This window comes from Lasioglossum baleicum, chromosome 13 (genome assembly GCF_051020765.1).
Source record: "Lasioglossum baleicum chromosome 13, iyLasBale1, whole genome shotgun sequence".
Classification (NCBI taxonomy): domain Eukaryota; kingdom Metazoa; phylum Arthropoda; class Insecta; order Hymenoptera; family Halictidae; genus Lasioglossum; species Lasioglossum baleicum.
In genome coordinates, this window is record NC_134941.1 from 11,533,522 (window position 1) to 11,560,898 (window position 27,377).

Below are 27,377 nucleotides of genomic sequence, written 5' to 3' on the forward strand. Positions count from 1 at the left end.
GCGCCGACCAGGCGGCCGGCCGGCCGGTGTACGCGATCCTCAGGGACTACAGCGTAGGAAGTCGACGTCCTCGCGGGCCGGATCTGCCGGAAGTCGACGAGGACGCGACCGGTTGCAACCGTGAATCGCCTCGCCGGTCCCAGGGAAACCAGGTCAGCCGAGACGGCTCGTGCAGAATTCCGGAGGAACCAGCGACGAATCGAACGTTGTTAAGGTAAATCCGCAGCAACCCGTGGTGTGCCGAGCGCGCTTGCGCCCCTCGGAGCGACGGTCCAGCGTGTGCGACAACCGAGTGTCGGAGAACCGCAGAGTCGCGTCGAGCTCGACCGCAAAAACTAGCCCCGCTAGTTAGCAGGGTTAGAAGACCAGGGTGGCCTGGGATTCGGAGTTGGATCGATCGATCGGCAACACGGTGTGATGCGTCACGATACAATACGAGTGCTCGTGAGGTCGCAGATCCGAGGCCGAGATTATGCGTCGGCGACGCGCCACCCTCGCCGACTGCGTCACCGACCGAACGGTTTCGGGGGTTGGTCGCGTGGATAGACGATTGTGATAACTTCCACCTCGGACGATTCTGCTCGATTCTCGCGATCCTGTTGGTCAGTGGATCCGGCAACTCAACGGTTCGTGTTTCAGAAACGCCGTGAAAGCGGGGACACTGGATCGGAGCCGATCGGAGAGACCACCGGAGAGGGAGCGAGATAAATCAGCGATCGTGGATCGGAGGAGACTGACGAGAGGGAAAGTCGTGGAGAGGATTCCACGAATAGAAGATGACGCGACGCGCACAGTGACGGAGCATCGGTAAGATACAGCATCGTCGATCCGAGCACGAGGTCCGGTCGCGATCCACGCGGTCAGCGCGGCTGTTTGCGCGCGGTAGAACGAGCTTGAACACGAGCCGGTGATAAGTCGCCGTGGCTTATCGAGGCTTCATTGTCTGTCCGTCGCGAGCCGCGAACGGATCGCGTTCCGCGAGTACCATCGATTCATCGATCGGCGACGCTCTCCGGCTGGGTAACACAGCATTGTTTATATTGTCGGTTTTCTTCGTAATTCTCTTTGCCATGCATCTTCCATGCTACTCGATTATACATTATTCACACAGAAACGCGGAATAATCCGTAATCAGCGCCTTCGTTTGTTTGTCAACCGAACGAGGTGAAATGCAATTGTGTACGCGTTCATCGTCTGACAGTGCGACTCTGGTTTCAGCTCGAAGGGGCGATGAGGATCGTCGTCGACGTTGGAGCATCGCTGGACACCGTGGGAACGGCTCTGGATTCTTATCGACCCGATGACCTCATCGAGAAATCAAGATTGGATTTAGATCAGACTTACAAGCCACTGGAATTTTTCTCGGATGGAAGCGCTCGATGGTCGAGCCAGCCGTGAATAAGCGAGGGATCGGCGCGTAGGCGCGGCCGACGCGTTACGGAATCGACGGCTTTTCAACCTGCTAATCGTGAACGATTACACTTGTTTAAGAGATACAGATCGGTGCGATAATACCGAACAGAGTAAGAATCAGTGGACGAATTACTGATATACTATTTAGACTGTGCAAACATATAGTACAGTTCAAGGCCGCAAGATTGTATTATCCAAAAATAGCCAAAAAACAGTGTAGAGATAACAATGTTAACCCTTGCGCACTCTTCGGGAAATTACAGCATTCGTACAATCGATGGGATGAACCCATTTGCATCGTAAAGCCATGTCCGCACCGAAGCAACTATTTCTTATGTCTTGTTGCGTTCTTCTTTTTTATCGGAGGCGACAGAAAGTTACTCGATTTTGCTTTAGTGTAGACAACGTATCTTTAGGAAAAATGAAACCTAGTGCCATTGTCGATAACGATGACTATAATGTACGCTAATTGTTGCTTCGGATGTTAAGAAGGAAATTAGCTTTGGTAATGACGTGCAGAAAAGTTGAGCGTACATGTGCGCTCTAACGATTAGCTAGTCGCTAGAAAACAGCTTGTGCACGTTCGCTAACGATGCAAATAGGTTAAAGAAATGATAAGTTAACGTCGAGGAGAGAGAGAGAGAGGGGGAAAGAGTCAGCCAATTGTTTTTTCGGTTTGTAGATCGAGAAAGTAAGAGGATCGCTTGGGAAAGCAGTTCGAAGGGAGCGAAGAGGTTGGCGGATCGACGCGGCGGAGGAAAGAGTTTTCCGCGGTGGCCGTCCGTGGCCGACGCTGCACGAGTCAAAATCGAGACGTAGCCAGTGCCGTAGTCCTGGGGGCCCAGGGTATAGGTGCAGCGTATTAATAGCCCGCGATAGGTCGTTGGTGGGGGGCGTCGCGTTCGCTCGCGGGTGAAAATAGAAAAGAATGTTTTTGGAATCCAATTGGACTTGGTTGGTCGAACGATGGGGCAATATGGCCGACTTGGCCGAGCGGGTGGACGATCTGATATGCAGTTTCGACTCGGCTGGTGACACGACCATGGATACGTTATCGATGCTAATATTCGGCTGGATGTTGTTCGGGCTGGTGGTGTTGTGCGTCGGCAAATACGTTTACAATCGGTTCGTTTTAAATGAGGCCGCCTCCGGTACGATAATTGCCGCGAAGGACGGCCATATCGTTCACGGTGATAGCGTTGGTGTCGGTGGTGGTGGTGGCGGTGGTGGCGGTGGTGGCGGTATCTTCGGCAGCAGCAAGTTGCTCTCTTTAGGAAAACAGAAACCAGCATCATCCTCGGGATCGGGCGGATCGTCGGCCGGGAAGTCTTCCGCATCGGGTGGCGCAGGTGGTGGCGGTGTTACCGGTTCCGTTTCCGGAAGCGGACCCGCCATTAGCCACCCGTCTGCGAGTACCGGAAATGTCAGCATTCCCTCCGCGTCTCCCAGCTCTTATGTCCCGCCGACTCCACCTGTTCGGAAGCGTCTCACCGCCAGGAAGACATCCGGCGTTCTGGTCAGCCCCGCCAGGAGCTCCAGGAGCTTGAACCTGCCGACCGCGACCGGTGCCGACCCGGACGCAGTGCGCTGGGTCAACGAGATCATTGTCTGGCTCTACACCGACCCTGCGATCCTCGATGAAGTACTCTCGGTCTGGGTCGGCTCGCTGAACCAGTTTACCGTCAACTCCGTCGATGAGGTGAGCCAGCGGCTGCCAGTCGAGACGGCGATCGACTCGCCACCGTCTCGGAGACGACAAGCTAGTCGCGGGACTAGATAAGGGGCGAGGCGAATTTTTGGTCGTGCGTGGGTGGCCGCGGCACCAACGGAAACTCGACGAGTCTCGTCTCGTCTTGCCTCGTCGCAACCACTCGACGTCGGACAATTTTACTTTGCCTGACAGATGCGCGCACACCGTCGAGGCGCACTTTTACGACTGGAATACATTTAACGTGTCCCCGACCGTTTTTCCCACCTCTGTTTTTTCTCGGCCGCGCTCCGAGTCCGCGATCTATATGACGCGTCTCGTGTCCAAACGTGTTGAATTGTCTTGTTTATCGTCGTACAAAAGAAGCTTCTCGTATTCAAGTGATCCCATTTAACCGAGGCATTCCGCTGCATGAACGGGGAAAAAATGTTTGCGAACGGGTCACTGCCGTGCAAATCGGGTCTTTCTCGATCGAGTATTTCACAGGCATTTAACGCTTTACCTATCAACGATGACTCCATTGTCTCGACAATGAATCACTCGTCTCGACAGTCTATTAATTTGATTTAGGATCTTTACTTGGAAGGAGATGCCAGTAGGTAAAGCGTTGATGATTCCTTTTAACGTATCGTTAAGTTGCACTGGAATGATTTTCGCGAGCAAGCAAGTTCATGGATTTAATCTCGACCACTGGTTTTGCAGCATGGGGTTGGAGTTGAATTTGTCCGGGTTCTCCCTGAAACCTATCCACCCAATCTCTCCAATATATTTTGCGAATGCGACTCGAAGGACGACGTGGTACGTATGCGAGAATCCTTCGATCGACACAAGGGATAAGAGATCTATTCTCGAATCCGGTTAAGCCTGGATAAAGACCGGCCGTCTGCTGTTTCATTACAGACGATCACGTGCGACTGCGAAGCTACACCCGCGCTACAGATGAAAGCGTTCCGCCGCAAGGCGGACAAGCTGGAGGTCAGCCACTATCGCGTCAACGTGAACCGTTTTCGCGCTCGTTTGAACGTCATCTGCATCACCGAGAAGCTTCTTCTTGACCTGAAATGCGACGGGTGGCCGGAGGTTTGTTCATTTAAGTAGCGGATAATCGATCGAGCGATCCTTGACACTGTTCGGATTCGATTCGCCAGGTGAAAGTCTCGCTGGCGCCTGTTGGAACGATCAAGAAGGACCTCGACGAAAGCCACCTGCAGGAGGTCGTTACAGAGATCGTCGTCGGTGCTCTGAGAGGTACCAACGTCCACCTGAACCTGTTCCAGTACCCTAATTGCCCGCGACTATGGAGGGAACAAACATCCAGCCATCCCGGCTTCTCCGTGCCGGTGCATTACGACAGTATGGTAAGATTTCCTAGTCCTGTGCGATGACTCGATTCTAATTCGTTACTCCGTTTGCAGAGCGCGTCCAGCGGATCGTTGCAGGCTCAACAGATGCGTCAGCAGCAGATGCGGACTCGTACCCCGACCCCGAGCCAGAGTCAGTACGTGTTAGGAGAGAAGAGATTGTTAGTGAAAGTGGTGAGAGCGTCGGAGCTTGGCGGTGAGCATGGTGCCACGGAACCGTACTGTGTGGTCGAGCTAGACGAGCCACCGCAAAAGAATCAGACCTCGGTGAAAAAGGATACCCGGAACCCATTGTGGGACGAGGCGTTCTTGTTGTAAGTTCTCTTCAACTGTTTCTCTAATCTTTTCGAAAGGCAAAAGAGTAGACGAAACGAATACAGTTTGACGGTACTTTTTGAACCGCAGCGACGTCACCCGGAACACCACCGAAGTTCTGCTGGAAGTGTACGATCGCGCGAACAAGTCCCAGCGGTTCTTGGGTCTGGGAATCGTCGGGGTGGACGAACTGCTAGCGAATCCTAGTCAGAGACAAATCATACCTCTCCAGTGTCGGCCGTACGAGGAAGAGGACATCACCGGCACCTTGACCGTCGAGGTAAATAAGAATCGTAAACGCGAAACCGAAGAAGCCTCGTCGAACACCGCGTCGCCGGGATGTTGTTCTGTTCACCCGCTTTCTCTCCAGCTCCGTCACCCCCTGTCTCTCTCTCTTTTCTTTCTCTCTTTTCCCAGTTTCTGTTCATCGAGGGTGCAGAGGTGCCTCAAATTGGGAGCAAACCTTACAAGGTGAAGGAGACGCTAAAGCCGGTGTCACCGACTCCTCGTAGCTACAATACGACAAATCTCATCAGCGACAATAATCTAAATTACAACAATGGTAACAGCACACTTATCTTGTACGACTCTACCGTTCAGTCCGATGGGGGTAATTACCAATTACATTATCTGAAAGGCATTGCGTTCCTATTCACGAGTGTGGAATCATAGTGATTAGTGTCGCGTCCGTACACTTCCTCCCACACACCGACGCGTAAAACTGTTCGCTGTTTTTCCATTCGCGAACTACCGTTCTATTCGTTTCACGGCGCAGGGTACCGTTCTGTCAGTCACCTGCCCGTCAAACGAACCTGGTCCGCCGGACTTGCCCTCGTTTTCTTCGGCCAGAGTCGTCGAAACGCCGCTCAGTGTTCCGAAAGTTAGCGCTCCATGTCGTAGAGCAGCGATGAGCAACCGGCGAAAGTAAACATGCTTTAAAATCTAATAATTTGCAAGAAAATCCACTGACACTTTCCATCCGTACCTGCGTCTTAAAGCAATAAACTCGTTAAAGAGGCACTAGGCGGCCGTAGCGTAAACACAGACTTGAATTGGAGCTGGCGACGCAACAAAGTACATATTTAAGTTTCCACTTTTGGCCCACTGCAGTCAGCGGGTTGCTCATCACTGTCGTAGAGCCATGACAAATTATTTTCAAAATTCGCGGTACATAGCTACCGCATCCTTGGATGGCGGCGTCGAGGTTCGAATTTCGGCCAAATTCAATTCAGCAATTACCTTCGAAAATACGTTTCTAACTAAATTTGTAAAGCTGCTGCGAGTGGTACCGAGCTTCGCTATCCGAGGGTTAATAATTATAGAATAATTTTAGTTTCGTCGTAACACTGTGCGTCGTACTCGCATGTAGACATTCTCGTGTAGCGCGTAGATTCTTTGTCTATCCCCATACCTATTCTTTCTTTCCTTAAGCGGCCCATACGAGCGCTAAACATTGAAACAGACAATAACTCTCGAGAGAACAGTGTAACGCTTCGATCGGTCAGAAATCTGCAAAGCGAAGCGTGCCACAACGCGACGAATCGTAACACACGTTTATGGGCCCCTTAACGTTCGTGTTTAACGCCCAGCACGATTTTGAATGATTTTCACGCTCGCCTCCCGATCGGAATGTTTCCCGGTACGCAGTCCTTCAAAAGTTATTTCGGCTACCAGAGAACCGATCTTGACGAGCGACGGTGACAGTAAATCACGATTTACGTAACCGCCCGGGACTTAGCCAAACGCGAAAAATTATCTGGTAAACGAAATGGCCGATGCTTCGTAGAGAAACAATGGACAATGTTCAAGCGTCTCCCGTACACGATCGCGCGACCGATCACACGAGTGTATTTCTTCGCGCTTGGACCGCGAACCAACGAGGACACCGATCGAACTTGAAACGTGTTCTATGCTTTCTCGTAGATTATCTGACCAACGGGAACACTGTCGATTCGCCCTACAGGACCGGCCAGAGCAACGGGAATAAAGGCACTCTGATCGTCCACAGCCAGCAGAGGGTACGTGTCCCATAAAATCTCTGCTTCGATGGATCCGCAACTGCAGCCAATACTTTTTTCCTTTTTCTCGTCTAACTCGTACCTGACTAACTGTACCGTATCTTTTTCTCGATTTTCTTTTGCAGCAACCGGAGCGGCAAGTTGTTAAGGTAACCCGTTACACACTGCATGGCATCATCCAAGACGATAAACTCTCTGCACGCCCACATCACCTCGATTCGAATCGCCGAAAACTCTACACTTTGTTCGCTATCTTCTCCCGGGTCTTTTTTTCTGATTTTTCTTTACGTTTCCTTCGTATCAATCACACTGTCCGACGCATGTTTACCTTTTAGAGACAGATTCTTCACAGAAAGAATTCCTCTTTTAGCTGGGCACTAAACAGGTGTTCGACAGTGTATTTCGTGGTGCCCAAGCGTTGGGTAAAAGTGATTTATGCTTATTAGAATCACAGACCGCACTCGCGCGATACATTGACGTTCTAACTCGGCGGATTACGCGTGATTTGAACCCCGTAGATATAGTTGTACCCCCGTAGCTTTAAAAGCAACCCTCTGTATCACGAGTGCACTAATAATCGTCAGCTGCGTGGCGTGTGTTAACTAATTCGGCAGGTCGCCCTCACGGAACACGGCAGCTGGCAGGAGATATCTCCAGAGGTAATTATACTCGGTGCTCGAATGTCTACATGCTCAATGTTCGATGTCGATTAACTCCTACGTTGCAAAGTATCAATTACACGTGAATACAAGAGTATGGACGATAACGCGAACTGTGTCCGTTTTAGCATGGAACGAAAGACACCAGCGGAACGTCGGGACCAGAAAGCACGCCGAATTCCTCCAATTCCGAAGGTATTTTACCCATCGACCATTTTTGCAAACCTGCGCCATTTTCAATGAAAAAAAAAATGACGTGGGATCCTGCGGGATTGCAAGTCCTAGTTGTAAACGTTCATCCAGCCGAGTCTTTACGATGTTCACTTTCTTGCAGAACGGGGAAGGACCCGAAGAAAACGGCGAGACTTCTTCGGCACCATAAAGAAGCGACTGACGAGATCGAAAACGAGGAGCAGGTCCGTGGGGCCGGAGGGCGATCTAAATCACGAGGATCCTCATTCTAGATCCATATCCGCGGACAGAGCACGCGATCCTGGATCCGGTACGATTCTGCTTAACCCTTTCGCTGTTTCTGTAGAGTATCTTAGCACAGACAGGTGTACACTGTTCAAATTGAATCCAAATACAAAATCATCGCTTAATTCGAGTAGCGTAGAACTAGGTCCATCACTAGCTTAAGTTGAACTTGTCTGTTATGCGTACGAACTGCCTGTGGCACGGTGTGCGCGACGCTCGGTGAGTATTATCATCCGTATCGTTAGCGAGAATGCTATCGGTGTAGCGGGTGTCGATCCCAATCCCGCTGTCAATGGAATTTCGGGCGCACTCCTGCTAATAGGTCTTCTCGCGTCGGTGTAGCTGCCATTTTATTTCCAAGCTGTAGACGTAGGCGAAAGCTTGAGGGGTCTCCCTGCATTGCTAAGCAGCCCTAAGCGGTGCTAATTACCAGAGCGAAAGTTAACACTTTAGCTACTAGACGTATAGACTTTTTGCTATACGAGATGTTCACAGGCCAAATCGATTGTTCGTCTTTGGAGTTGTTAAACAATCTTGAATTACTTTCCTGATTGTAGCGTAAAGTGTTAACTCTATTGCTAGTGCTGGTTTCCTCCGCTATTACTTTCCATAGTACGACTAACGCAACAGAGTGCAAACGATAGTTTGGTTTGGGTTTTTATAGCTCGTTTATCGATACCAGGAAGGGAAGAGCACTCGAGGCGGTCCAGTCTGAGCGAGGCTTCCGGTATAAGCGGCGCGTCGACGAGGACGTACGTCAATGAAGCCTCCACGCTTGTTCTCGAGACCCTTGAGAACGGTATCAGAAAGTAAGGAGCACAATTAATCATTATTCGTCCAAAACCATTCGTATTCAACAGACGGTAAACTTTGTTGTTGGTCCGTTTCAGGCACTATCTGGTACCTCTGTCGCTTGCACAGAAGAGCAAGTGGAGGAAAAAGGGCACCAAGCTTCACATATTCAACGATCACACGTTCATAGCGAAACACATGCCAGGGTAAGCAGAGAAGTAGGTACGATAACCAAACGGAGAAACAGATTTCGAATAACAATCTTCGCGTTTCAGTGGAACGGTATGCGAAGTCTGCAAACGAACGCTGGCGAGACGGCTGGGCAAACAGGGCTATGAGTGCAGGGACTGTCAAATGAAGTGTCACAAGCATTGTCACGTCAAGGTGGACACTACCTGCCCCACATCCACCATACAGAATATCGAATTGTAAGTGAATTCGTTTCCCTGTTCCTCGCGAATGATCGAATTAATCTCCACGGATCAGATCTCTTTCTTTCGATCAGCTAATACTATTTTCTGTTGATTCGATTCTCGCGTAAGGTCCCTACTGCCAGTGCTCAGTGAATAGGATGGGTAAGTCGACGAGAAGTTCCCAGATAGCTGAGCATGATTTCTCGTTTTCTATGATTGACTCCCCTGCGTTGACGAGAGCTGTTTCTTTTCTTGCCTGTCCGACTAATCGTTCGGTTGCTTGAGTCACTACGTACAGCTAGTTACAGAGATATTCAGCATGCAGGGTGGTCCACCTAAACGTAACCACCCTGTATATCTGTCGTATTGACCATAGTTTGTGTCGAAAGATCAGGAACCTATTTAACTGACTGTACTACTTTCGCGATGTATGCAGATGTTCTTTGGTTTTATTTCCTTGTTAGAAACCGGAGTCCTGTTTGTATCCCTGGGCTGCTTGATTTTCGCAAGTAGAGTCGTTCCTGTTGTGGCTACTAATACCTAGACGAGATGCTCGCTCGCGCGTACACTGCGAATTTTTCTATAAAATTCGTGGTCTACTCGCGCGCACAGGCTTGTTGGGTATCGTCCCGCGTGATCGCCTTAGAGTGGCAGTCTCATGAAGCAGTTGTCTATTTTCTAGAACGTGTATAAAAGTTCCACGACTCGAACGGATACCATCCAGCCAGCTCTGCTGACCAGGACCGAGCCGAGCAGGTGCTCGACAGACGTCGGCCGCTTCGCTGGAGTTATCGCCCGTGTAACCAGCGTTGTCATTTTGCCCTGAAATTGTTGTTCGAATCGCTTCGTTGATGACCGTTCGTAATTTTGCAATGAGCAAACTCGCGCCGCGCTTTTGAATACCATGACTATATCGTTAATAGAATGATATGCTGTTGCTTGCCGGAGCAATGGGGATCGAGCCAGCCGCGCGCAAATCAAACAGATAAAGATCGCAGACGAGAGAGGCAGCGCAGCGTGTCTCGTTTGCTGCGCTTCCGAAACCGGCACGAACGAACGACGAAGAATTTATTGAAACGAAACACGCAGAAACAAAACGAACCGAAACGAAACGGAGCGAACAGAATGGAAGAGAATCACGCGGATAGGATCGATACGGCGGCACCTTAACTCTATCGACGAACGAGATAATCATATTTTTACATACCTCTTTCGCCGTGGTCCTCGGACCAAGGCAATCGAAAACGTAGTAACGGCGGACGGTCGACGATCACACCGCGCGGATCTTTACGCGAATACTCGAAAGGAGATTGAATTCTAGAGAGATCACTTGTGGTCGAAACGAGATGAAAATTATGATTGAAAAGCATAAACATCCGCCGGTCTATCGAGGATCGATCGTCCGCCCGTGATTCTAGATTGTCGCGTTCTTTCTCACTCGGATTTTTATGCAGTTTTTTACGCTTCGACGAACACGTATCCTTTTCCATTCTACGTTAAGGCTCGACTTTTCTAACGATATTTCAAGCTTCACGCTTACAAAAACGTCGTGTCTCGCGTGTACACTCTCTCCCATCCAGCCGTTTTCGTCGATCTCGTTTCTCACCTGGTTCTCGTTCGTGCTCGAGAAGCGGACGCGGGAAACGGGAAGGGTCGTCAAGCGATCGGGGAAACAAGATTCGCGAAGAACCGGAGTTCCGCGATAATCAAAACGTGTCGACGATACACAGTGCCTCTACGCGCGAAAGCTTCTAATATTTCGGCTGAAAATAACGTTATTACGATCTGTATGCTATTGCCTCGGCGATCGGATCGAGGATCGTGGATCGAGTGTCGCGGCACCGCGGCAACGATGGAGGAATAGAGACAGAGAAAGGAAAACTTGTTACGGTTTATGATAACGATAGCAATATTGTGTTATAATAAGAAGAATAATATATTACATTATGATTCTACGTTGGTGGATCTTCATTCTCGTCTCAGACTCCACACTGATTCCTGTCCTGCGTCCCTGTGACTCCAATTTACGATCAGTACATCGATAAGTGCAGCATTTATTTATTTGATTCTTATCTACTAGCGTTGCATGTGAAATGTCTGATTTGTAACAGTAACGTTAAACATTACATATTGGTTCGATGAGTTTAATGAACGAATACGATTAATGATCAATACGTTTAATTAATGCTTTGTATGTCTAACAAGCAGTTGCTATTGGCAACGGGACAGAGCAGGGACGGTGATGCTGTTTGCATAAAAGAGACGAATAAAACATTAAAATTGTTTTACGACGTAGAATGCGACAGCTGTAGATTCTCACGAAAAATACGAAGCAGCACCCATTAGAATAGTTTTTTCTTTTTTTGCGAAAGTATTTATTGACGTGATTGCGGATGTTATGACGTAGATTCTTTTTGTTGGTTTACTGTAGAAATATAGAAAATATGTTATTTATCTCGAGTCTTTTCAACGAGACGATTTTCATTATTTAATTTGAGCTAAGATGTCTCGATGACGTAGTTCGCACTGTGGTCGCATTCCGTTCTTCTCTTTGACCAACCCTTCGAATCGTTCGTGTGGGGCTGTTAATCGACGTGAATCTATAAAACGTATTCTACAAATTTCACTTCCCCAAACTTTTTCAATAGAAAATTAATTCTCATACCATAATGTTTACAAATAAATAAAACTCTTTATTATGTACGACGTGTCTATATTCGTAAATCTATTAACAAAATAAAAGGTAGGGAGACGTGTGGCGTTAAATCGCTGCATCAATGCATCTGCAGCCTCGATCAGTTTTTCTTCGAAATCATTACTCAGAGTCATCACTAAAAATTGCTGTACCATTATTCAAAATATTGTTTAGATTATTAAATATGCTGGTATCTCTAATCAATTACTAAACATTTTAGTATTGGAGGAGCTGTTACATCAATTTCATATCCATAAAATTAAAAAAATGATATAGAATGGAATTATTCCAGGTCGGAAGAAATGTTTAATTATCGAGTTAGCCACGTCGTACGTAAATCGACCTTTCCCGGCACTTCGGCCAAACACCCCGCTGTGCGCTGGTTTAAATTCGACCAGGAGCGTCATTTTATTCGGATCCCGAATGATTCGAAAGTACAGTCGAGAATGCTGAAATAAGTGTGACGAGGGGGTGGGACGAAGCGTGTAAAGTAGCTGGGACCGCAAAGGGTTGAAAATCTGTAAGATAGGCAATGTTGGCGGCGAGATATCGAGGTTGGACAGAGGGACGCGGGTCTCGAGTAGCGAAAAATCCCGAAACCGCGATTCGTCGAGCAGCGGAGATGTAGGTTGGCGCATCGCGGGGGGGAAGGAAGAAAGGAAGGAAAGCAGTTCCTCCTCTCATAGGTTGGAGGTTGGAGGTTGGGGCTCGGATTCGGCCCGCTCTCGTTCTCGTTCTCGCTCTTACGTTCGCGCTCTGCCCCAAAGTGGAGCAACGCGGCGACCTAATTCGCGGTCGAAGCCCCAATTTCCAGCGGGTTCGTCGAAGAACGGGCTGCTCGTCGACGACGGAACAACGGGGTATCCATGACGACGTGACGCAACGAGCACGTCATCGGGAAAGCGCAACGACCCGGCCCGTACGTTCTCGCAACGCGGCTACGCCAAGGGCTTGAATGGGCTGCTGCGACGAATTTTCCATTATCCTCGTCCCGATTGATTCGTTGCCCAGTTTACCCGGCTTCCCCCGGTTTCCCCGTTTTCCCCGGTCTCCTCGTTTTCGGGGCCGGAATCCCCATCCGAAACGCGTCCCCGTTTCCTCTTATCCGAACAGACCTACCGGTGACGCGATCCACGGTCGCCCGGAGTGATCCCTAGCCGCAATTTCATTTCTCATCTTTCACAACTAATTAAAAAGTAACAGAAACCATAAAAGTGTTAGCCACTTTCGATAATTAAGATATTCAAAGTGAAACGAATTATTCGAGGAGTTCATTGCACTTGTCAACAGGCATAATTTTATTATTTACAGGAAAGGAGTTCCCGCGAAGGACGCTTCCTCTCGCAAACAACTTTATCAAAATAGAAGAGGTACGCTGCTGAATCGCTGACAAACCAAGGAGAAAACATACGAGGGACTGCGTTACTATTGCTCGCGGAACCGGAGCGATTCTTGCTGGGCAGCTTGTGCGAGCTGTATTCATGTAAGCGAAATCCCTCTCATGATCGTTGAAGTATACAGATTTTCCGCGGCATGTACGGACTCTTAAAACACGAGGAAACGCGACTGTCAATGAATATTAGTAGACAGAAATTCATCCCCTATTTCGGTGTTTGTACAAGAAACAATGAAACGAAACGTCGAAAGTTCCTAGCGGATCTTATGGAACTTATGGAATCCGAGCGATCACACGGAATCCTGTATAAAATTGCATTGCGCAGGAGGGGAGGGGAGAGCCCGGCGCAGGATCCTGCATGAATCGGGATCGAAGGAGGAAGGAAGCGTCGGGGTCCCGGAGAGGCTCGTATGCGTGCGTACGTGCGCGCAATGACGCCGAGTGATCGAAGGATAGGGAGACCAGCTGGAACCGAGTTTATTCAATCGCGAGCTCGGAATTAGGGCGCGTTGTCGGCGGTCTCCTCAATGACGTCGATGACGTCACCTGTTTGAAAGGAAAACTAGGGCAAACGAGGAGAGAAAAAGAAACGCGTTCGAGGGGAGCGATCATCGGCCGACGCCGACGTTGCTGTATGCTCGCTATCTCTTGCCGATTCTTCGCGATCGGCTGACTTATCTTTTAACATTTTTCCAGGAATGTCGTGGCGACCCGATCCCATATCTTCCGCCAAAGCTCTGCGACTTAGAGGTTGTTCTAATACGTTCTGACTTTAGAATGAAATCCATTTTTCGTTGCAAAAGTAATTATTTCAGGGAGGCTAATTTTCGGAGGGAAAGGGTCCTCGACATTTTTTAACTGGCAGTGATAGTTCTTATCATATCGGATAATGTTTACCGGAAACATTTTTCTATTGTGCATCCTTTAGACCTCACTAATGTCTGTATCGATTAATGGGCACTTGACGATGGAAGTACCGAGCAGTTGAACCGATTGAATTCTCGTAGAAACAACCAGAACGTTTATTATGATTAGACTGCGTATCTTTACGCATTTATGAAACAATTGATATCAATTAAACATTAGATAAAATCAGTTCTTGTTTCACTTCTGCTTCCCATGATCAACGCAGAACGATTCGCAGACTAATTATGACCAACAATTGCTCGACAGCTTTCGATATAATTCACAGCTGAGAACTTGTTACCGAGCGTTTCGCATCCAAGCGATCCCCTGTGACATCAGTTTAGAATTTCTTCTAAGTTTATTTTTAGAAAGAAGATCGTTTCGATACGGCACGATCATCGAGGATCTATTAATAGGTTTCCGGTCAGTAGAGAAACTCGAGACGAGTGATTCGGAGAAGATCGGTTGGTTATTGCAGCGTTGAATCTGCGCGCAAGGTAGCCTCTAGGGAAAAGGGCGATAAGCGTAGCCGGTGGGAAATATAGAAACGATCCGATGACGTTTCTCCGACGCTCAGTGCGCTGGAATCGCCAGACGCTGGACTAAATTCTGCCCCTATTAATTATGGATTATTAATTGCTGATTTTATCTATTTGTGAAAACGAATTTAAAGATTATATCGTTCTCTTCAGTTTTTTTGAGTTAACACTAAACCTACCAACAGAGTTGTGCTAATTCAAATACACAATTGAATTACATTTTATTTCAATTATATAGTAATTCAACTACGTCGTAACTGAATTACATAATTCAAACCTTTCAATTAGTTCAAGTACTAAGTATTTTAATCAGATGTGTAATTGAAATACAATATAATTAAAATACAGCTCTCCAAATTATAGCTCAGAACTTTGAAGAAGCGCGATATACTTTTATGTTTTTCTTTCGTATACTTGTTTGTTGTCTATGCGGCGTTGTGTCTATTCCTCGTCCTCCTTCATAATACGTAACGCTATTTTATAGTTGTACTCGAATTGCAATTACGAATTACATTGTAATTTAATTACAAAGTATTTTATAATTGTACTCCAATTGCAATTACTAATTACATTGTAATTTAATTGAATGAAGATCTTAATTATAAATTACAATGTGACTGAATTACAATGTAATGCAATTATAATAATAAATAAACGATACGAACGTAATAAACGATCGAACCGTTGCGCCGAAAACATATAAAAATTTATTAATGTAATTCAATTACTTTGTAATTATAATTCCAGGAGTAATTCAACTGTAATTCTGCACATCTCTGCCTACCAAGCATTAAAAGTATCTGGTAAATGAATTGCTAAATTGATTAAGATCGTCTATAATTTTGCGATATAATAGAAGCTTGGACAAGGAAATTTATTCCATTATTTTCCATAAATGGATTTTTATAATTTCGATAATTGGAGAACATAAAATCGGTCATTTGTCCGTGGTAGGTTTAGTGTTAACTCCATCTGTTTTATATGTATTGCAGAAACGGCCGGTGCGACGCACAGTGCCTGCAATACTCGTTTCTATCACGCGATGTACGATCTTTTGTCAAAACTGCATATTAGGAAGAAATTGATTATTAATTGTATAACAATAATTTTTATGCATAAATTTAGTTAATTTTTTTTTAATTTTTGATTTTGAGTTTTGTCTTACTAGAAAAATTCAATATTCGCGTATATCGCGATATGAAATGCATTGCTTTCGCAAAAAATGCGTATTAGAATAGAAGATAAAGTTTGTTACTTTTTATAAGAAATGTTGTTAAATGTATTAATTGTATTTTTTAATTTAATTTCGTGTGAATAATTACCTATGTACATGTATACATTAGTATCAAAATGTAGAGAAATGCCGAATTTTGGCGATTTGTCCGCACCGTGTGACGTCGCGGCTCCCCAAGGAGACGGTACCTGCAATTGGGGGACGGCGATTCGCGGGATTGGTTAGGGGGTGGCGGTAGAAAGAGGAGGATCGACGAGGCCATGGATCCAACTATAGATCGGGCGCGTGCGGAAGAGTCGCGCCGACGTTTGGCAGACGGGATCTTTGAATGAACTATGGTATTTCATGGGGATGGGCCGAGCGTCGTCCGATCTAGGTCAAAGAAGGGTCGTGAATGGCGTCGCTTGGCTGTAGTGACGTCACGGGGTGTCGCGTGCAAACCCCTGCAAGTGGGTCACTCGTTGACGCTGTCATGGCCGTGGCTATAAACGGACCAGCGGCGTCCTTCCTCGTTTTCGCGTGTTCCTGCGGACCGTTTTCCGGAAGCCGTTTCCCGCGGATCGCCACGGTCCGTCACCTTGGACTTTTGCCGGCCGCAGCGCGTTCCCCCTCCACTTCCACCTACTTCAAAGAACACCGGAACGCAGAGGTGTTGTTCCCGTTGTCTGCGTAAAAATGCCATCGCACCGGCCTTTCGCCTATTCCTAATTAACCCCCGTCCATTTCCACTCGATTGGCCTTTGTTCTTGATTTTTCGAAAAGTCAAAGTTTGCGCTTTTGTCACGCGAAAATACTCGAAAGAGATGATTGCCGTAGGCTAGCAGCAGATTCGAACGACGTCGATCGGTAGACTGCGGATTTCTCTAAGCTCGCATAGATTCTAGAAAGAAGGAGAATGGTATTCAAATAAAGCGAAAGTACTAGTGGTTTTTGGTTAATACAGACGTTTATAAATGCATGGAAATCCACGGTCTAGTGGTGGGACCGTGGATCTTCGCGCCGAGTGAACATTTTCTGGAGTTAGATACAAATTGATAAAATAACATCGTTTCTAAAACAGTCCTATCCTTAAACGGCTATCCTCCCGCAACTCTGTATTCCGCAACATTCATTCATGAAGTAGTCCGCAGCCTAACAAACGTCGAGACAAGGGACGCTCATTCCGGCGTCGATCGAAAGGTAGACACCGCGGCCGCGTAATAACTTCCGGCAAAGACACTGGGGTGCTGTAAACGACGCTCGGGAGACGTTAGAATGAAAAATTCTTTATTTGATAAGTAAACTACGAGTATCGACATAGGTAATACTTAAATACAAAACATTCAGTCCTGAGATATTCTGCCATTCTCGCATTCGCCCCGACGACGACGGAGTCTGTGCTCCGTTTTCCTCGCCTTTTTCTCGAAGAGTAGAACGTCGCGCGTAACGTTCATCATGCCGATTGCTTCGCGACGTGTGTACCGTGCAATCACGTGGCAAATATTTACAAGGCACTGGAAGATCGCATATTAACGTGTGTTCCGCGTATACGCGTGTACACCCTTCGGCCACCGATTCTTCGGTCGAGCCTAACGTCCTCGAGAGCTCAAAATCGCCCCGGCGAGGCATAGGCCCGTTTCAAATTACAGCGAATCGTTGTCCCGCGAATCGCCGAATAGCAACAAAACGATAATTGCCGATCGATGGTCGAAGGGTCGAAGGGCTTGGCGGGCGTCGCGGTTTACTGATGGAACCGTCGAGCAAAATCATTGCAATCCCAGGCATGTGCACTGCCGGGGGGATTAAACGACGCTAAAACACGATCGAACAACGTCGCGCAACTCGTAGGATAAACGGCGACGCTCGCCCCGAGCCCTTTCACGCTCGTTTTCTCCGATCGAAGAGAATTCCCCCACGATAGGTCCGATGACGAGACAAGACAAAGGATGCTCTCGCCGCGTTTCGCCCGCATTCGCTCGCTGCAGCCGTCCGACTTGTCGCCTTCCGACGATGACGACGACGACTGAGAACATGAACGCTACGTCGCGCGAAACGCGCTACGATCTTCGAATCGTGATATGTTTTTAAAAGTACCCTTAACGAACGAGATATTATACTCCGCGGGAGGCTGCGACGATCGTGGTACAATCGGGAAGCTTCGTTTGATTGATCGCTCGCGAGACAAACCGCGGATCCACGCGCGGAGATATCGTTGAACTTTCCATGAACGTTTCACGAAGTCTCCGCGGTCAGCTCGCGCGAGCGGGACCTTTAGGCGCGGGATATAAGTAGAATTGGTAGGCAACGATCGGACGCGGAGGCCGATTTTGATTAATCACCCGGGCACGAAGCCTCGCGCGACAAAAGTTTGATTTTTACTGTTTCCAACTTGCTCCGTAATTTTTTTTTCGTCAGTTTCACGGTTGTTCCGGATCGTACCACCGGCAAATTGTCGCAGTCCCCGCGGTACGTGTAGCCGAGTACACACGATCGAAAGTCGCACTCGACAATGGACTCTCAATCGTTTCCACCCTGTTTGACAGAACGACGCGTCGCGTCTTGTACCGCGCGATCCCAACGTGTCCACATAATTGACTTATAAATATGTATGTATGTTACGTCCGCGCGGCTTACGTGTTCGTAAGCGGCGAGAATTGATTCCGATTCCGTCCCGCGAAGAATAACGATCCGCGCGAGAAGCGCGCGAGAGAGAAATTGGCCTCGTTTCGCGATCCGAGAATAAGAGAGTTTTGTTGCGCAAGTGGGGAAAAAGATCGTCGATTGGTCGCGGACGGCCGCGCGGCAGCTGCCGCCTCGTCCTCGGTTCACCCTTTTGTCCGGGGTGGATTCGCCGCGATTTAAAATAGACAATCTCCGATGCGCTCGTAGGGATGACGGTGCGCGGTTTGATTTAGACTTTACATTAGACGGTACGACGGTAGGTACACCGAACAGGGTACATTTTGACCAATCGCGAAGTCGCAGACAATCGGTAGCGTTGATCGTAGCAAATGAATCGGCCCGTAATCGACTACGACAGAAAATGAAGAGTCCGTGGAGAAGCGGTGACCGTGGAAATTGCGCCGCTTTAAGGTTGTCGACAAACAACGACTATCAAGCGACTTTGTCGGAGGGATTTAGCGCCTTTGGAAAGTATCTAGATATTAAAAGAGACCTATGATACGAGTAAAGATTCCTTGGTAAATTCGTTTCTCACGAAGATATGACTTAAAAGAAGATAGGCTTTCGGTAGAGAAGAGAGCGTGTCGCAGCTGCTCCTCCAGCGCAATTTCAACGTCCGCCGCGGTTCGGGTACTGGTCAGAACGGACCGGATCGTGTTCTGATTCTATCGGAATAACGATATATGTGTGTGTACGCGTCGCGACATTTAAAATCTGACGATCGATTCGTCGAGGTATCGGCTTGTCGTCTCTTCCATAGGCCGATATTCTCGCCGATGTACGCTCGAGATGGTTCGCGCGTGTACCATCTCCGTGTGTAAGTACTTGTGGTTGTACTAACCCATCCCTACAGAAGGTACATAAGTATGTATACGTGGTGGAACGACTATGTTTCTCTCTACGTGATTCTATCCTCGGTGTATTACGAATAGTAGCGAGTAATCTACGACGCTATCGTCTCCGCGCCGCCGATTTTCGAAAACTTCCCGCCTCGCGCTGTCCGGGAAGAAAAGAATCCTCCCGGTTCGCTATGCTCCGTGTTCCCGGTGCGGTTGGATGCCATTGGATTGGTCGTTGGTCTCCGAGATGGTGCTCCGTCTCGCTGGAAACGTGGTTTAGGCGGTGCGAGAGGAGATCTCGATCGCGAGATCCGATGGTCCCACGACGCGCACCGGCGTGGACACGAAACCCGTGCAGGAGGGAAGGCTTCGAGAGGAAGCGAAGAGTCCAACGATGCTCTATCGATAGTGGCCGACGTGTTCCTGGCAGGAGCAGGGCATGGAGAGCTGCTGGGCCACGCTCCTGGGGACCCTCTGGGTCGGCAAGCCGGACAGTCCTCTAACGTAGGTGTAGGTGACGGGGCTGCGCAGGATTCTCTTGGGACTCTTCTTCGCGTGCTTGTTCTCCTTGCCCTCCCACTTCGAGGTGATCTTCAGCGTTTGGAACGCTCTGCGAAGTGTGTCCGCGGTGAACGACTTCTTGAACGAGTCGCTATCGCTGCTGCTGCTTTGCACGTCCGACGGGCTGGGCGAGTAGCTGAGCGTGTCGCTGGTCCTGGCCATGCCTCGGACGTCGCCGGGGCTCCAGGAACGTGATGATTTCGCTCGCACCCGCTCCGTGCTTCTCTGCACGCTCGACAACCGCTCCTGCGAGCGCGTCGGTCTCCCCCGCAACCGGTCCAGATAGCAATGGGTCTTCGGCGATCTGGTAGCTCGGCAGAGCCGTTCGCTGGAACCGCGGCGAGATAGTCTCTCCGCGCTGCCGATGCTTCCGCCGCTGCTACACCCGCTATCCGTGCTACACTCGTCGTCGCCGAAGTCTCGACGACGCCTCGAGGACTCGACCGCGCTCGACGAACTGCTCCCACGTTTGTCTTTACTCTTCTCACTCGGACTACCCCGTCGGCGACGATCCTCCTCCGGATCGGTCAGTTTGGTCGCGTCCTCCATCGTTGTCGGCCCACCGGCGATCCAATCGAAATTGAAAGGCGATCGGCCTCGCGTTCTCGACGTCTCGAACGACGTGGCTTTAGTTTTCACCGCAATCGGTCGCACCACGCACGCTGATCTGACCAAACACTCGCACTCGTCACCGACCGTTAATCCAACTGGCTTGTCGGCACTCGTCGCATAACGTTCACAAGATCTCGTCGCAATAGCTACTTGCCGCGACAGAATTTCTCCGCTCACCCTCGTGTTGTACGCAAACTTCTCTCTCTCTCTCTCTCTCTCTCTCTCTCGCTCACCTTCAACTGTCCCTCTGCCCCTTGTTACGAAGACTTGCCCTCGTGGTATCGGGTTAGGCTCTTCGTAAACTTCCTTAGCTTCTCGCTAGATTGGAAGCCCGTTCGAAGGTCGGAGTCGCCGCTCTGTTCAAGGAGCGCGCGTTGTCAAACAATGCTTCTCTGGTTCGGGTCGGGGTTCGGGTTCGCTGTGGTGGAGCGCGTTTGCGAGGGTGGACTGAGACTCGGTGGTGCCCGCTCCTCTCTTTTATACCCTCGCGTCCCGTCGGAGGGTGCGCGCATGTCCTCTTCACCACGTGAGGGTTACGAATCCTCCGCGAGGACGCTGCACCGCCATCGACGCGCGTTCCACCCTCACGGTACCGACTGCAACTAACCGATCCGAGGACAAACCGTACACCACCGGTACGCTCCTCGCAACCCGCCGATTCAGGAAATTCGATTCCATTCACCAACCCTCCGCGATCCAAATCGAATATCCAGCAGGCTATACCTTTCCCGGATCGGTTGCAACCGGTGCCACGTTGCCGATATAATTTCTTTAGAACAGCGAGCATGTTTACCTGTTTTCGAACGGAACTGATCCTTCGAAAGCAATTGATATTTTCCGGGAAACCATCATTAAACTATATGCTGCCTCCGCTTTATGCATTTATATGTGTATTGTATTTTATTTCCGCTTCAGGGAAACCTTTCCGGTTTGACATTTCCCCATTGTTGCGTCGCATACTTCGATCCTCATCCCCTCAAAATTTTCTCTCGTGTTCATAGATTACAGTTTAGACACGCTTATACGACCGGTTTTATATTTTTAATTTTACAATTATTGAAATTATGATGTTGCTGACATAGAAATTGATTCGATTAATTTCTTTATTCAGCACATATTGTTATAAAAATTCGCATAGAATTTAAGTAAATAGAGTCCTGTTATTTTTGTAACTACGTAAGTAGCTACAGAGACATTTATTTCATTTCTTAATCGTTTCAGCGAGTTGGAAATAATTCATCGATACTTAACAATTTCCTGGAATGTCCTTTGATCCAGCGCGTCTTCCTACTTTCCTCTGCAATTAGCAAGAGAACTAAAAATACCGAGTCCATAATTGAATTTCATTTTGCTGTTTCTCTCTCCTCCTCGATCTTTTTCCGTTGTTCGTGGAACGTACGCGATAACGACGTCGCTATAATTAGTTTAAAAGACTGACATCCTGGACAGAGTCGAACAGAGGCGTTCGTCTACGACGTGTCTATAATAAGCGAGGAACGAGCAAATCAAGAGGAAACGTCCAATTGTTGCGGAGAGAGTTCGTCCCCAAATATAGGCGGATCGATATCCGCGCTCCACGGACACGGGTTCGTTAAATTTAACGATGCCCCGATTTAACGGAGGTACGGTTAAAAGTGTGGCGACGGACTGGGCCAACGATAGGGAAGCGGCCGGATATACTGGGGATGCACGGGGTGGAGCGGGTGCGGCGGGGCTGTGGAGTATTGCAACGTCGTTCGTAAGGAGAGAACCGTAGCGTAGGTCGGTGAACCCGACGCGGCGGTCGATGCCAAGGGGTGGATGCACCGGCCGGAGCTGATCGCATCGTGCGCTGCTGCATCCCGACGATCAATAATTTTATAGAATCATCGGGAGAGAGAAACATTAATCCCTTCTCTGCCTTTCCCGTCCTCTTCACGAGATCTTCAATCCCGATCCTACGGTGATTTATTCGAATCTCGGCCGTGTGCGATTTTCGTTGCAATCGTGCATTTATTTATTTGATATTAACACTATAATTACCGGATGAGTCAAAATCCTCCTGATTTGTTCTTTTAGAAATGTAAAAATTATGAGTATGTTTTTCTGAGACATTCTTTTAGTGGACCTCTAGTGAAATCTCAATGATGCGTACGGAGGCAGAGGCAACAATATACAGTTAGGAGCAAAACTGATCACTAGACTGCGGATTTTATGCATTTATGACGAAAATGGACACGTACAATTTAAAGCAGTGGACACGTTAAAAATATTTAGGGACATCAACGTATTAGTTTCAGCTTAATAGGATAATTGAAAGAAGAATACAATTTTTATTTGGCTCCTGTGTCCTGCAATCAATGCAAACATTTTTTATTTTGCACAAAGGTCTACTGATCACGCTCATTTAAATCAGAATAAGTAAGGCTAGAAGAATTAGTTTAGTAATAGTTACCTCAAAAAAAGGTGAAAAAATGCATTTGGTCGGAATCTTGAAAAACAATACTAAAAATTGATTTTTATGACTTTTTTAACTGGGCCAATAACGGAAATTTAATAGATGTGTTTGGTCAACTAGTATAAATTATATACGCTTCGAAAATTTAATTGAAATTGGTTAATTGGTTTACGAGTTATGATCGATCAAAAGTGGTAAAGGCTAAAAATCTTGAAAAATTGCAATTTTTACCACTTTTGATCGTTTATAACTCGTGAACCAATTAATAAATTTCAATAAAATTTTCGGAGAGTATACAATTCATACAAGTTGACCAAACACATCTTTCAAATTTTCATTATTGGCTCAGCTAAAAAGTCGTAAAAATCAATTTTTACTATTTTTTTTTTTTTAGACGTCATCTACTAAACTAATTCTTCTAGTCCTACAGAGAAATTCAAGTCGTTTGGTCCATTCATAAAAAAGTGATTCTGATTTAAAGTGTGTGTGATCACGTTGCTCTTTATATTGTATTAATAATAATAACCCATGAGTATTATCAATAATTTTATAGAATCATCGAGAGACATTAATCCCTTCACAAGATCTCAAATCCCGGTCCTCCGGCAATCTATTCGAATCTCGTTCAATTTTCGTTGCAACCGTGCATTTATTAATTTAACATTAACTGCAATTTACACGTTGAGTATGTACGATCGTCGCCCTATGCAAAGAATCGAGCGTACAGATACACGCTTCCAAAATCGAATGATTCACAGTCGAAGGCGTCAATCGAATCATACACCCATCAGATCCTATGAAATACGTGCGGAGACGGAAGCAGCATTATATGTTTTGCAGAGATTGCTCTTTATATTGTATTAATAACCCCTCAAGTATTATCAACCTGCACCGTTAAGGCCGTCATCAACCGTGTCCGAAATAGAAAGTCCGTGCTCGAGGATTGTATAAGTTAGTTTGATTTCGTGGTATTTTATGACAGGTGCGGTAGTTACGCGTTAATTGCGATGCGAATAGAAGTCTATGACGGATCGAGCAGCTGACAGAATCCTTGCGGCGAGTGGAAGGAGTGTCGTCACCGGACCGACGACGACGGCGCGTCGCGTCAGAATAGTTAAAAATACGATGACGAGCGTTGGTAGGCTGCAAAGAGCACGAACCCTATCCGAATAGAGGAATCTGTTTGCGAGGGTATGGGCATAAATTAATGAATGCATTGGACACGCGTCATTCATCCCGTTATCGTGGAAAATCAGCTGGTCAGCTCGGAGGGATCGATTCGCAATGAACCGCGAAAAATTGAGGCTGTCGGTCTCATCCACCGTCACCGCCCCTTTTCGTTCCCCAACGACGATGTCCACCTCTCGATGATCACAAAACTGACTGGACCTGACTATAATGCTGCAAAAAAACGCATCTGCTCCGCACCGTTCCCCATCCGTCGCGCACACAGCTGCGAGGACATTGCATGTACCTTTACGTAACCGTTCGGTATTGTTCCTGTTCGTTGCATAATTAAACTCGTCGAAACAAAAGCGCCCGTGGGGGAGCGCAGAGACGCGATCCGCTAAGCTGCGAGTCCCTAACCTTTCGACGGTATTTAATGTCGTTCCTGGATCGTGATTAGCCTTTTCGTTCAATCATCCGCGTGGAGAATGACATGGTATTAGAATTCGTTCGGTTCGTTCGGACGACGGATTTACCGGATCATCCGATTATCCAGGAGTGGTGCGCGAGGCATCCACGAGTCGAGATCCACGCTTCGAATGATAACGAAATCGCTTCCACTCGGGAAACTTTGCGCGGAGAGATCGAGGTAAATAGTCCTCTGCTTTGAGAAGGTTCAGGTCTTGTGCATCGAACAGGAACGCCGACGGTGTCCCACGAGGCGTCGTCCCGGCTTCGCTCGAGTCAAGAGCCACGTGGCCACGCCCACTCTTCGTGGAACCACGCCTACTCTAATCTGCTGGATCAAGAATCCCTTCTTTCATGGTTTACACGAAGCTATACTCTCGGACCTGTGCCAGAGTGCTTGTTGCCTTACCAGCGGACTCTTACGCAAACCTATCTAAACTCGACTCTTCGTTTTCAGCGGAATAAGGCGGCACAGGGACAAACGGGGTCCTCGCTTGCAGCCAATGGTTAGGCCGTGACGTTACACAATTTAGCCAATAATTCGGCTGGAACCGAAAGTGCCTGCGGAATGGCCCAATCAATTCCAGCCAGGAGACTTCTTGCGAGGAGAGTTGCAACTCGAGGGCCACCAGGCGCCAGATACAGTTCTTACTTGTGCACGTATGCACCGGTATGCGAGGGTGGATGTACAACGATCATTTGAAGTGTGATCACGCCCACGTCCGCTGTTGCGCAATCGGATTTATAAAGCGACGGCGAATCGCGTAACGAGTCTCCCCCGCGGCGACAGCCGCTCATTAACAAGCGGGCAATTGAGCGATCGGTTCTCGGACGGTCCGCGGTCATGCCCGAAATCGAATGGAAGGGTTGCGACGCAGAACGACAAAGAACGGCTGCTTTTAAGCGGTTTTATTCACACCGAATTATCGGAACAGAGAATTCCATGGAGCAGTCTGACAAGTAGGTGGAGATGAAAGGATGATTCATGTTCGGGGAATGAACAGAGGGGTCGATCGATCGGTTGGGGCTGTTCGGTAATGTGGTTCGGTACGGTTCGATTCGATATGATTCCGATGGGCCGCGGTCACGGGGCCACCTTAGTAGATCACGTTCTTGTAGATGAGAGACGAGGGCACGTAGCCGTAGTTCAGCGGCGGATAGTTAGCGTAGAACAATGGCGGGGCGATGTTCGGGATGAGAGACGGGGCCAGCGGAGCGATCAGAGGGCCACCGATCAGAGCGGCTGAGCTAGGAGCCGGTGCTGGAGCCGGGGCAGGAGCCGGGGCTGGAGCCGGAACCGGTGAAGGAGCGGCGATGGCCACCGCCAACAATCCAGCGAACAACAACTGTGCCGAGAAAATCACATTAACTCCTTAGTTCTATGTTGTTAGTCTAGCCGTTATTCTTATTGAATGCTACTCACCGTCTTGAACATGGTGGCTACGTGAAGGAGTGATACTTGAATGCACAACAGGCGAGTTGAAACGATCATACTCGAAATCGCGAGGATTCGCAGTTTATATAGGCGAACACCGCGACGAAGATTCTCATCTTTCCGCAACCCCCTCCCCGTCGCGACGGCTTCTCTCCCTCGGGATCGTTCTTTTTACCCGTTTTCATCGTTCCGCGAAGGGCAACAGCCAGTCCTCCGTGCAACCTACCTACGAACAGAGAGATACACTCGCCCCCTTCTCGTTGCTCCGGCAATTTTTTCCAGAGTCCGGCTCGACCAATCGACTCGTCCCTCCCCTCGCCCGGCTCGCCGAGAAAGGTTTTGCGCCCAAGAAACCGCGGATTTCTTCAAGGTCTCGAGAACGCCTCCCCCGGGTTAGCTGTCCGCCAGGCGTGGTCCAACAATGCGCTCGGTTTCCATTCGGTTTTTTCGCCGTTTTCTATTTCTCATTTCTCTCTCTCGCCGTCGCGGCGGCTACCGGCAACGCTCTTTCGGACGAGTTTTTTCCCGCGAAATATCGCAAACTGGTTTTCCCCTTTTCGCGATCCATCCGGCGCACCGGTGTCCTTGCGATTTCGAAAAAACGCCAACTCGCCGATCGAAAACTCGTCGAGGATCTCGTGCCGGATCTCGCCGAACGTTCAACCTCCCTTATCCTTCAGCCTTTGTCCTTTATCGATGCACCGCGCGCGCTCCTTACACAGAAAAACCTTGTCCTCGAGAGCTCGCCGATTTTTCCACGGCTTTTCCTCGCGACCTTACAAGGGCCGAGTTGCGCGAGCAACGATGCTCCCCCCTGTGCGGCCGCGAAATTACGGAACCTGTTTCATTTTTCACTCTTGATCGTTTCGATCCTCGTTTGGATCACGCATAGGGGCTCTCCTAATTGCTGAATCTCTCTAGGCTGGCTCTTATTTACGCTTGTCAAACATTTTTGACAACATTTTCTTTCACGGCAACCCCCAGAATTGTTCAAATAAAATCTGTGCGGAGTTTGAGCTCGATCGGAGTACAAAACGTGCCGCAAATGGATTAAACATTAGAATAATTAATTGGATGCTCATAAAATCATTTTCTTCGAATATTTTCAATTGAGGAAAAAGGCAGACCAGTAACAATACCAGGTCCATAAATATGAAACCGGAATTTGCCCATACATGGCGCTAGCTGTCAATGTAGTTACCGTCAAACCGTGTCATTGATGCCATTTTATGTTTTGACATCTGATAAAGATTTTCAACTCACAACCATAC

The 27,377-nt window shown here is 48.2% G+C and overlaps 3 protein-coding genes across 12 annotated transcripts; 1 reads left to right on the forward strand and 2 right to left on the reverse strand.

Moving 5' to 3' along the window:
- Positions 1–862: 862 nt before the first annotated feature.
- On the forward strand, positions 863–25,869 carry LOC143214959 (uncharacterized). Of its 10 annotated transcripts, none has more exons than XR_013010245.1 (19): positions 863–1,020; positions 1,219–1,523; positions 2,096–3,112; positions 3,824–3,919; positions 4,022–4,201; positions 4,270–4,479; positions 4,537–4,796; positions 4,888–5,077; positions 5,215–5,407; positions 6,721–6,815; positions 6,941–6,964; positions 7,430–7,474; positions 7,603–7,669; positions 7,809–7,976; positions 8,616–8,760; positions 8,842–8,949; positions 9,019–9,171; positions 9,839–13,334; positions 13,573–25,869. XR_013010245.1 is itself a non-coding variant. In XM_076436594.1 (19 exons), exons 3-18 carry the CDS (start codon positions 2,342–2,344, stop codon positions 9,311–9,313), a joined length of 2,733 nt encoding a protein of 910 aa, XP_076292709.1. In that variant the 5' UTR covers positions 864–1,020; positions 1,219–1,523; positions 2,096–2,341; the 3' UTR covers positions 9,314–9,318; positions 9,839–25,869. The 10 variants fall into 10 exon arrangements, 7 of the variants coding, with proteins under 7 accessions (XP_076292707.1, XP_076292708.1, XP_076292713.1 ...); XR_013010247.1 differs by having other exon boundaries at positions 9,839–13,047; positions 13,163–25,869; XR_013010248.1 differs by having other exon boundaries at positions 9,839–12,770; positions 13,163–25,869.
- On the reverse strand, positions 17,172–21,689 carry LOC143214987 (uncharacterized). Its single transcript, XM_076436638.1, has one exon. It carries the CDS (start codon positions 20,534–20,536, stop codon positions 19,826–19,828), a length of 711 nt encoding a protein of 236 aa, XP_076292753.1. The 5' UTR covers positions 20,537–21,689; the 3' UTR covers positions 17,172–19,825.
- Positions 25,566–26,255, reverse strand: LOC143215010 (uncharacterized). The gene is made up of 2 exons (XM_076436681.1): positions 26,095–26,255; positions 25,566–26,017 (listed from the first exon to the last, which is right to left on the reverse strand). The coding sequence occupies exons 1-2, from the start codon at positions 26,161–26,163 to the stop codon at positions 25,769–25,771; spliced, it is 318 nt and encodes a 105-aa protein (XP_076292796.1). The 5' UTR covers positions 26,164–26,255; the 3' UTR covers positions 25,566–25,768.
- Positions 26,256–27,377: the final 1,122 nt, after the last annotated feature.

What these genes read in the sequence shown, in the direction of transcription:
- LOC143214959 (XM_076436592.1), top strand. Translation starts at nt 2,342, where the DNA reads ATGTTTTTGGAATCCAATTGGACTTGGTTGGTCGAACGATGGGGCAAT. An exon ending in CGGTGCATTACGACAGTATG is followed by an intron (nt 4,480 to 4,536) that starts GTAAGATTTCCT and finishes CTCCGTTTGCAG; the next exon opens with AGCGCGTCCAGCGGATCGTT. An exon ending in TCGTCCACAGCCAGCAGAGG is followed by an intron (nt 6,816 to 6,940) that starts GTACGTGTCCCA and finishes TTTCTTTTGCAG; the next exon opens with CAACCGGAGCGGCAAGTTGT.
- LOC143214987 (XM_076436638.1), bottom strand. Translation starts at nt 20,536, where the DNA reads ATGGAGGACGCGACCAAACTGACCGATCCGGAGGAGGATCGTCGCCGA.
- LOC143215010 (XM_076436681.1), bottom strand. Translation starts at nt 26,163, where the DNA reads ATGATCGTTTCAACTCGCCTGTTGTGCATTCAAGTATCACTCCTTCAC. An exon ending in TAGCCACCATGTTCAAGACG is followed by an intron (nt 26,018 to 26,094) that starts GTGAGTAGCATT and finishes TTCTCGGCACAG; the next exon opens with TTGTTGTTCGCTGGATTGTT.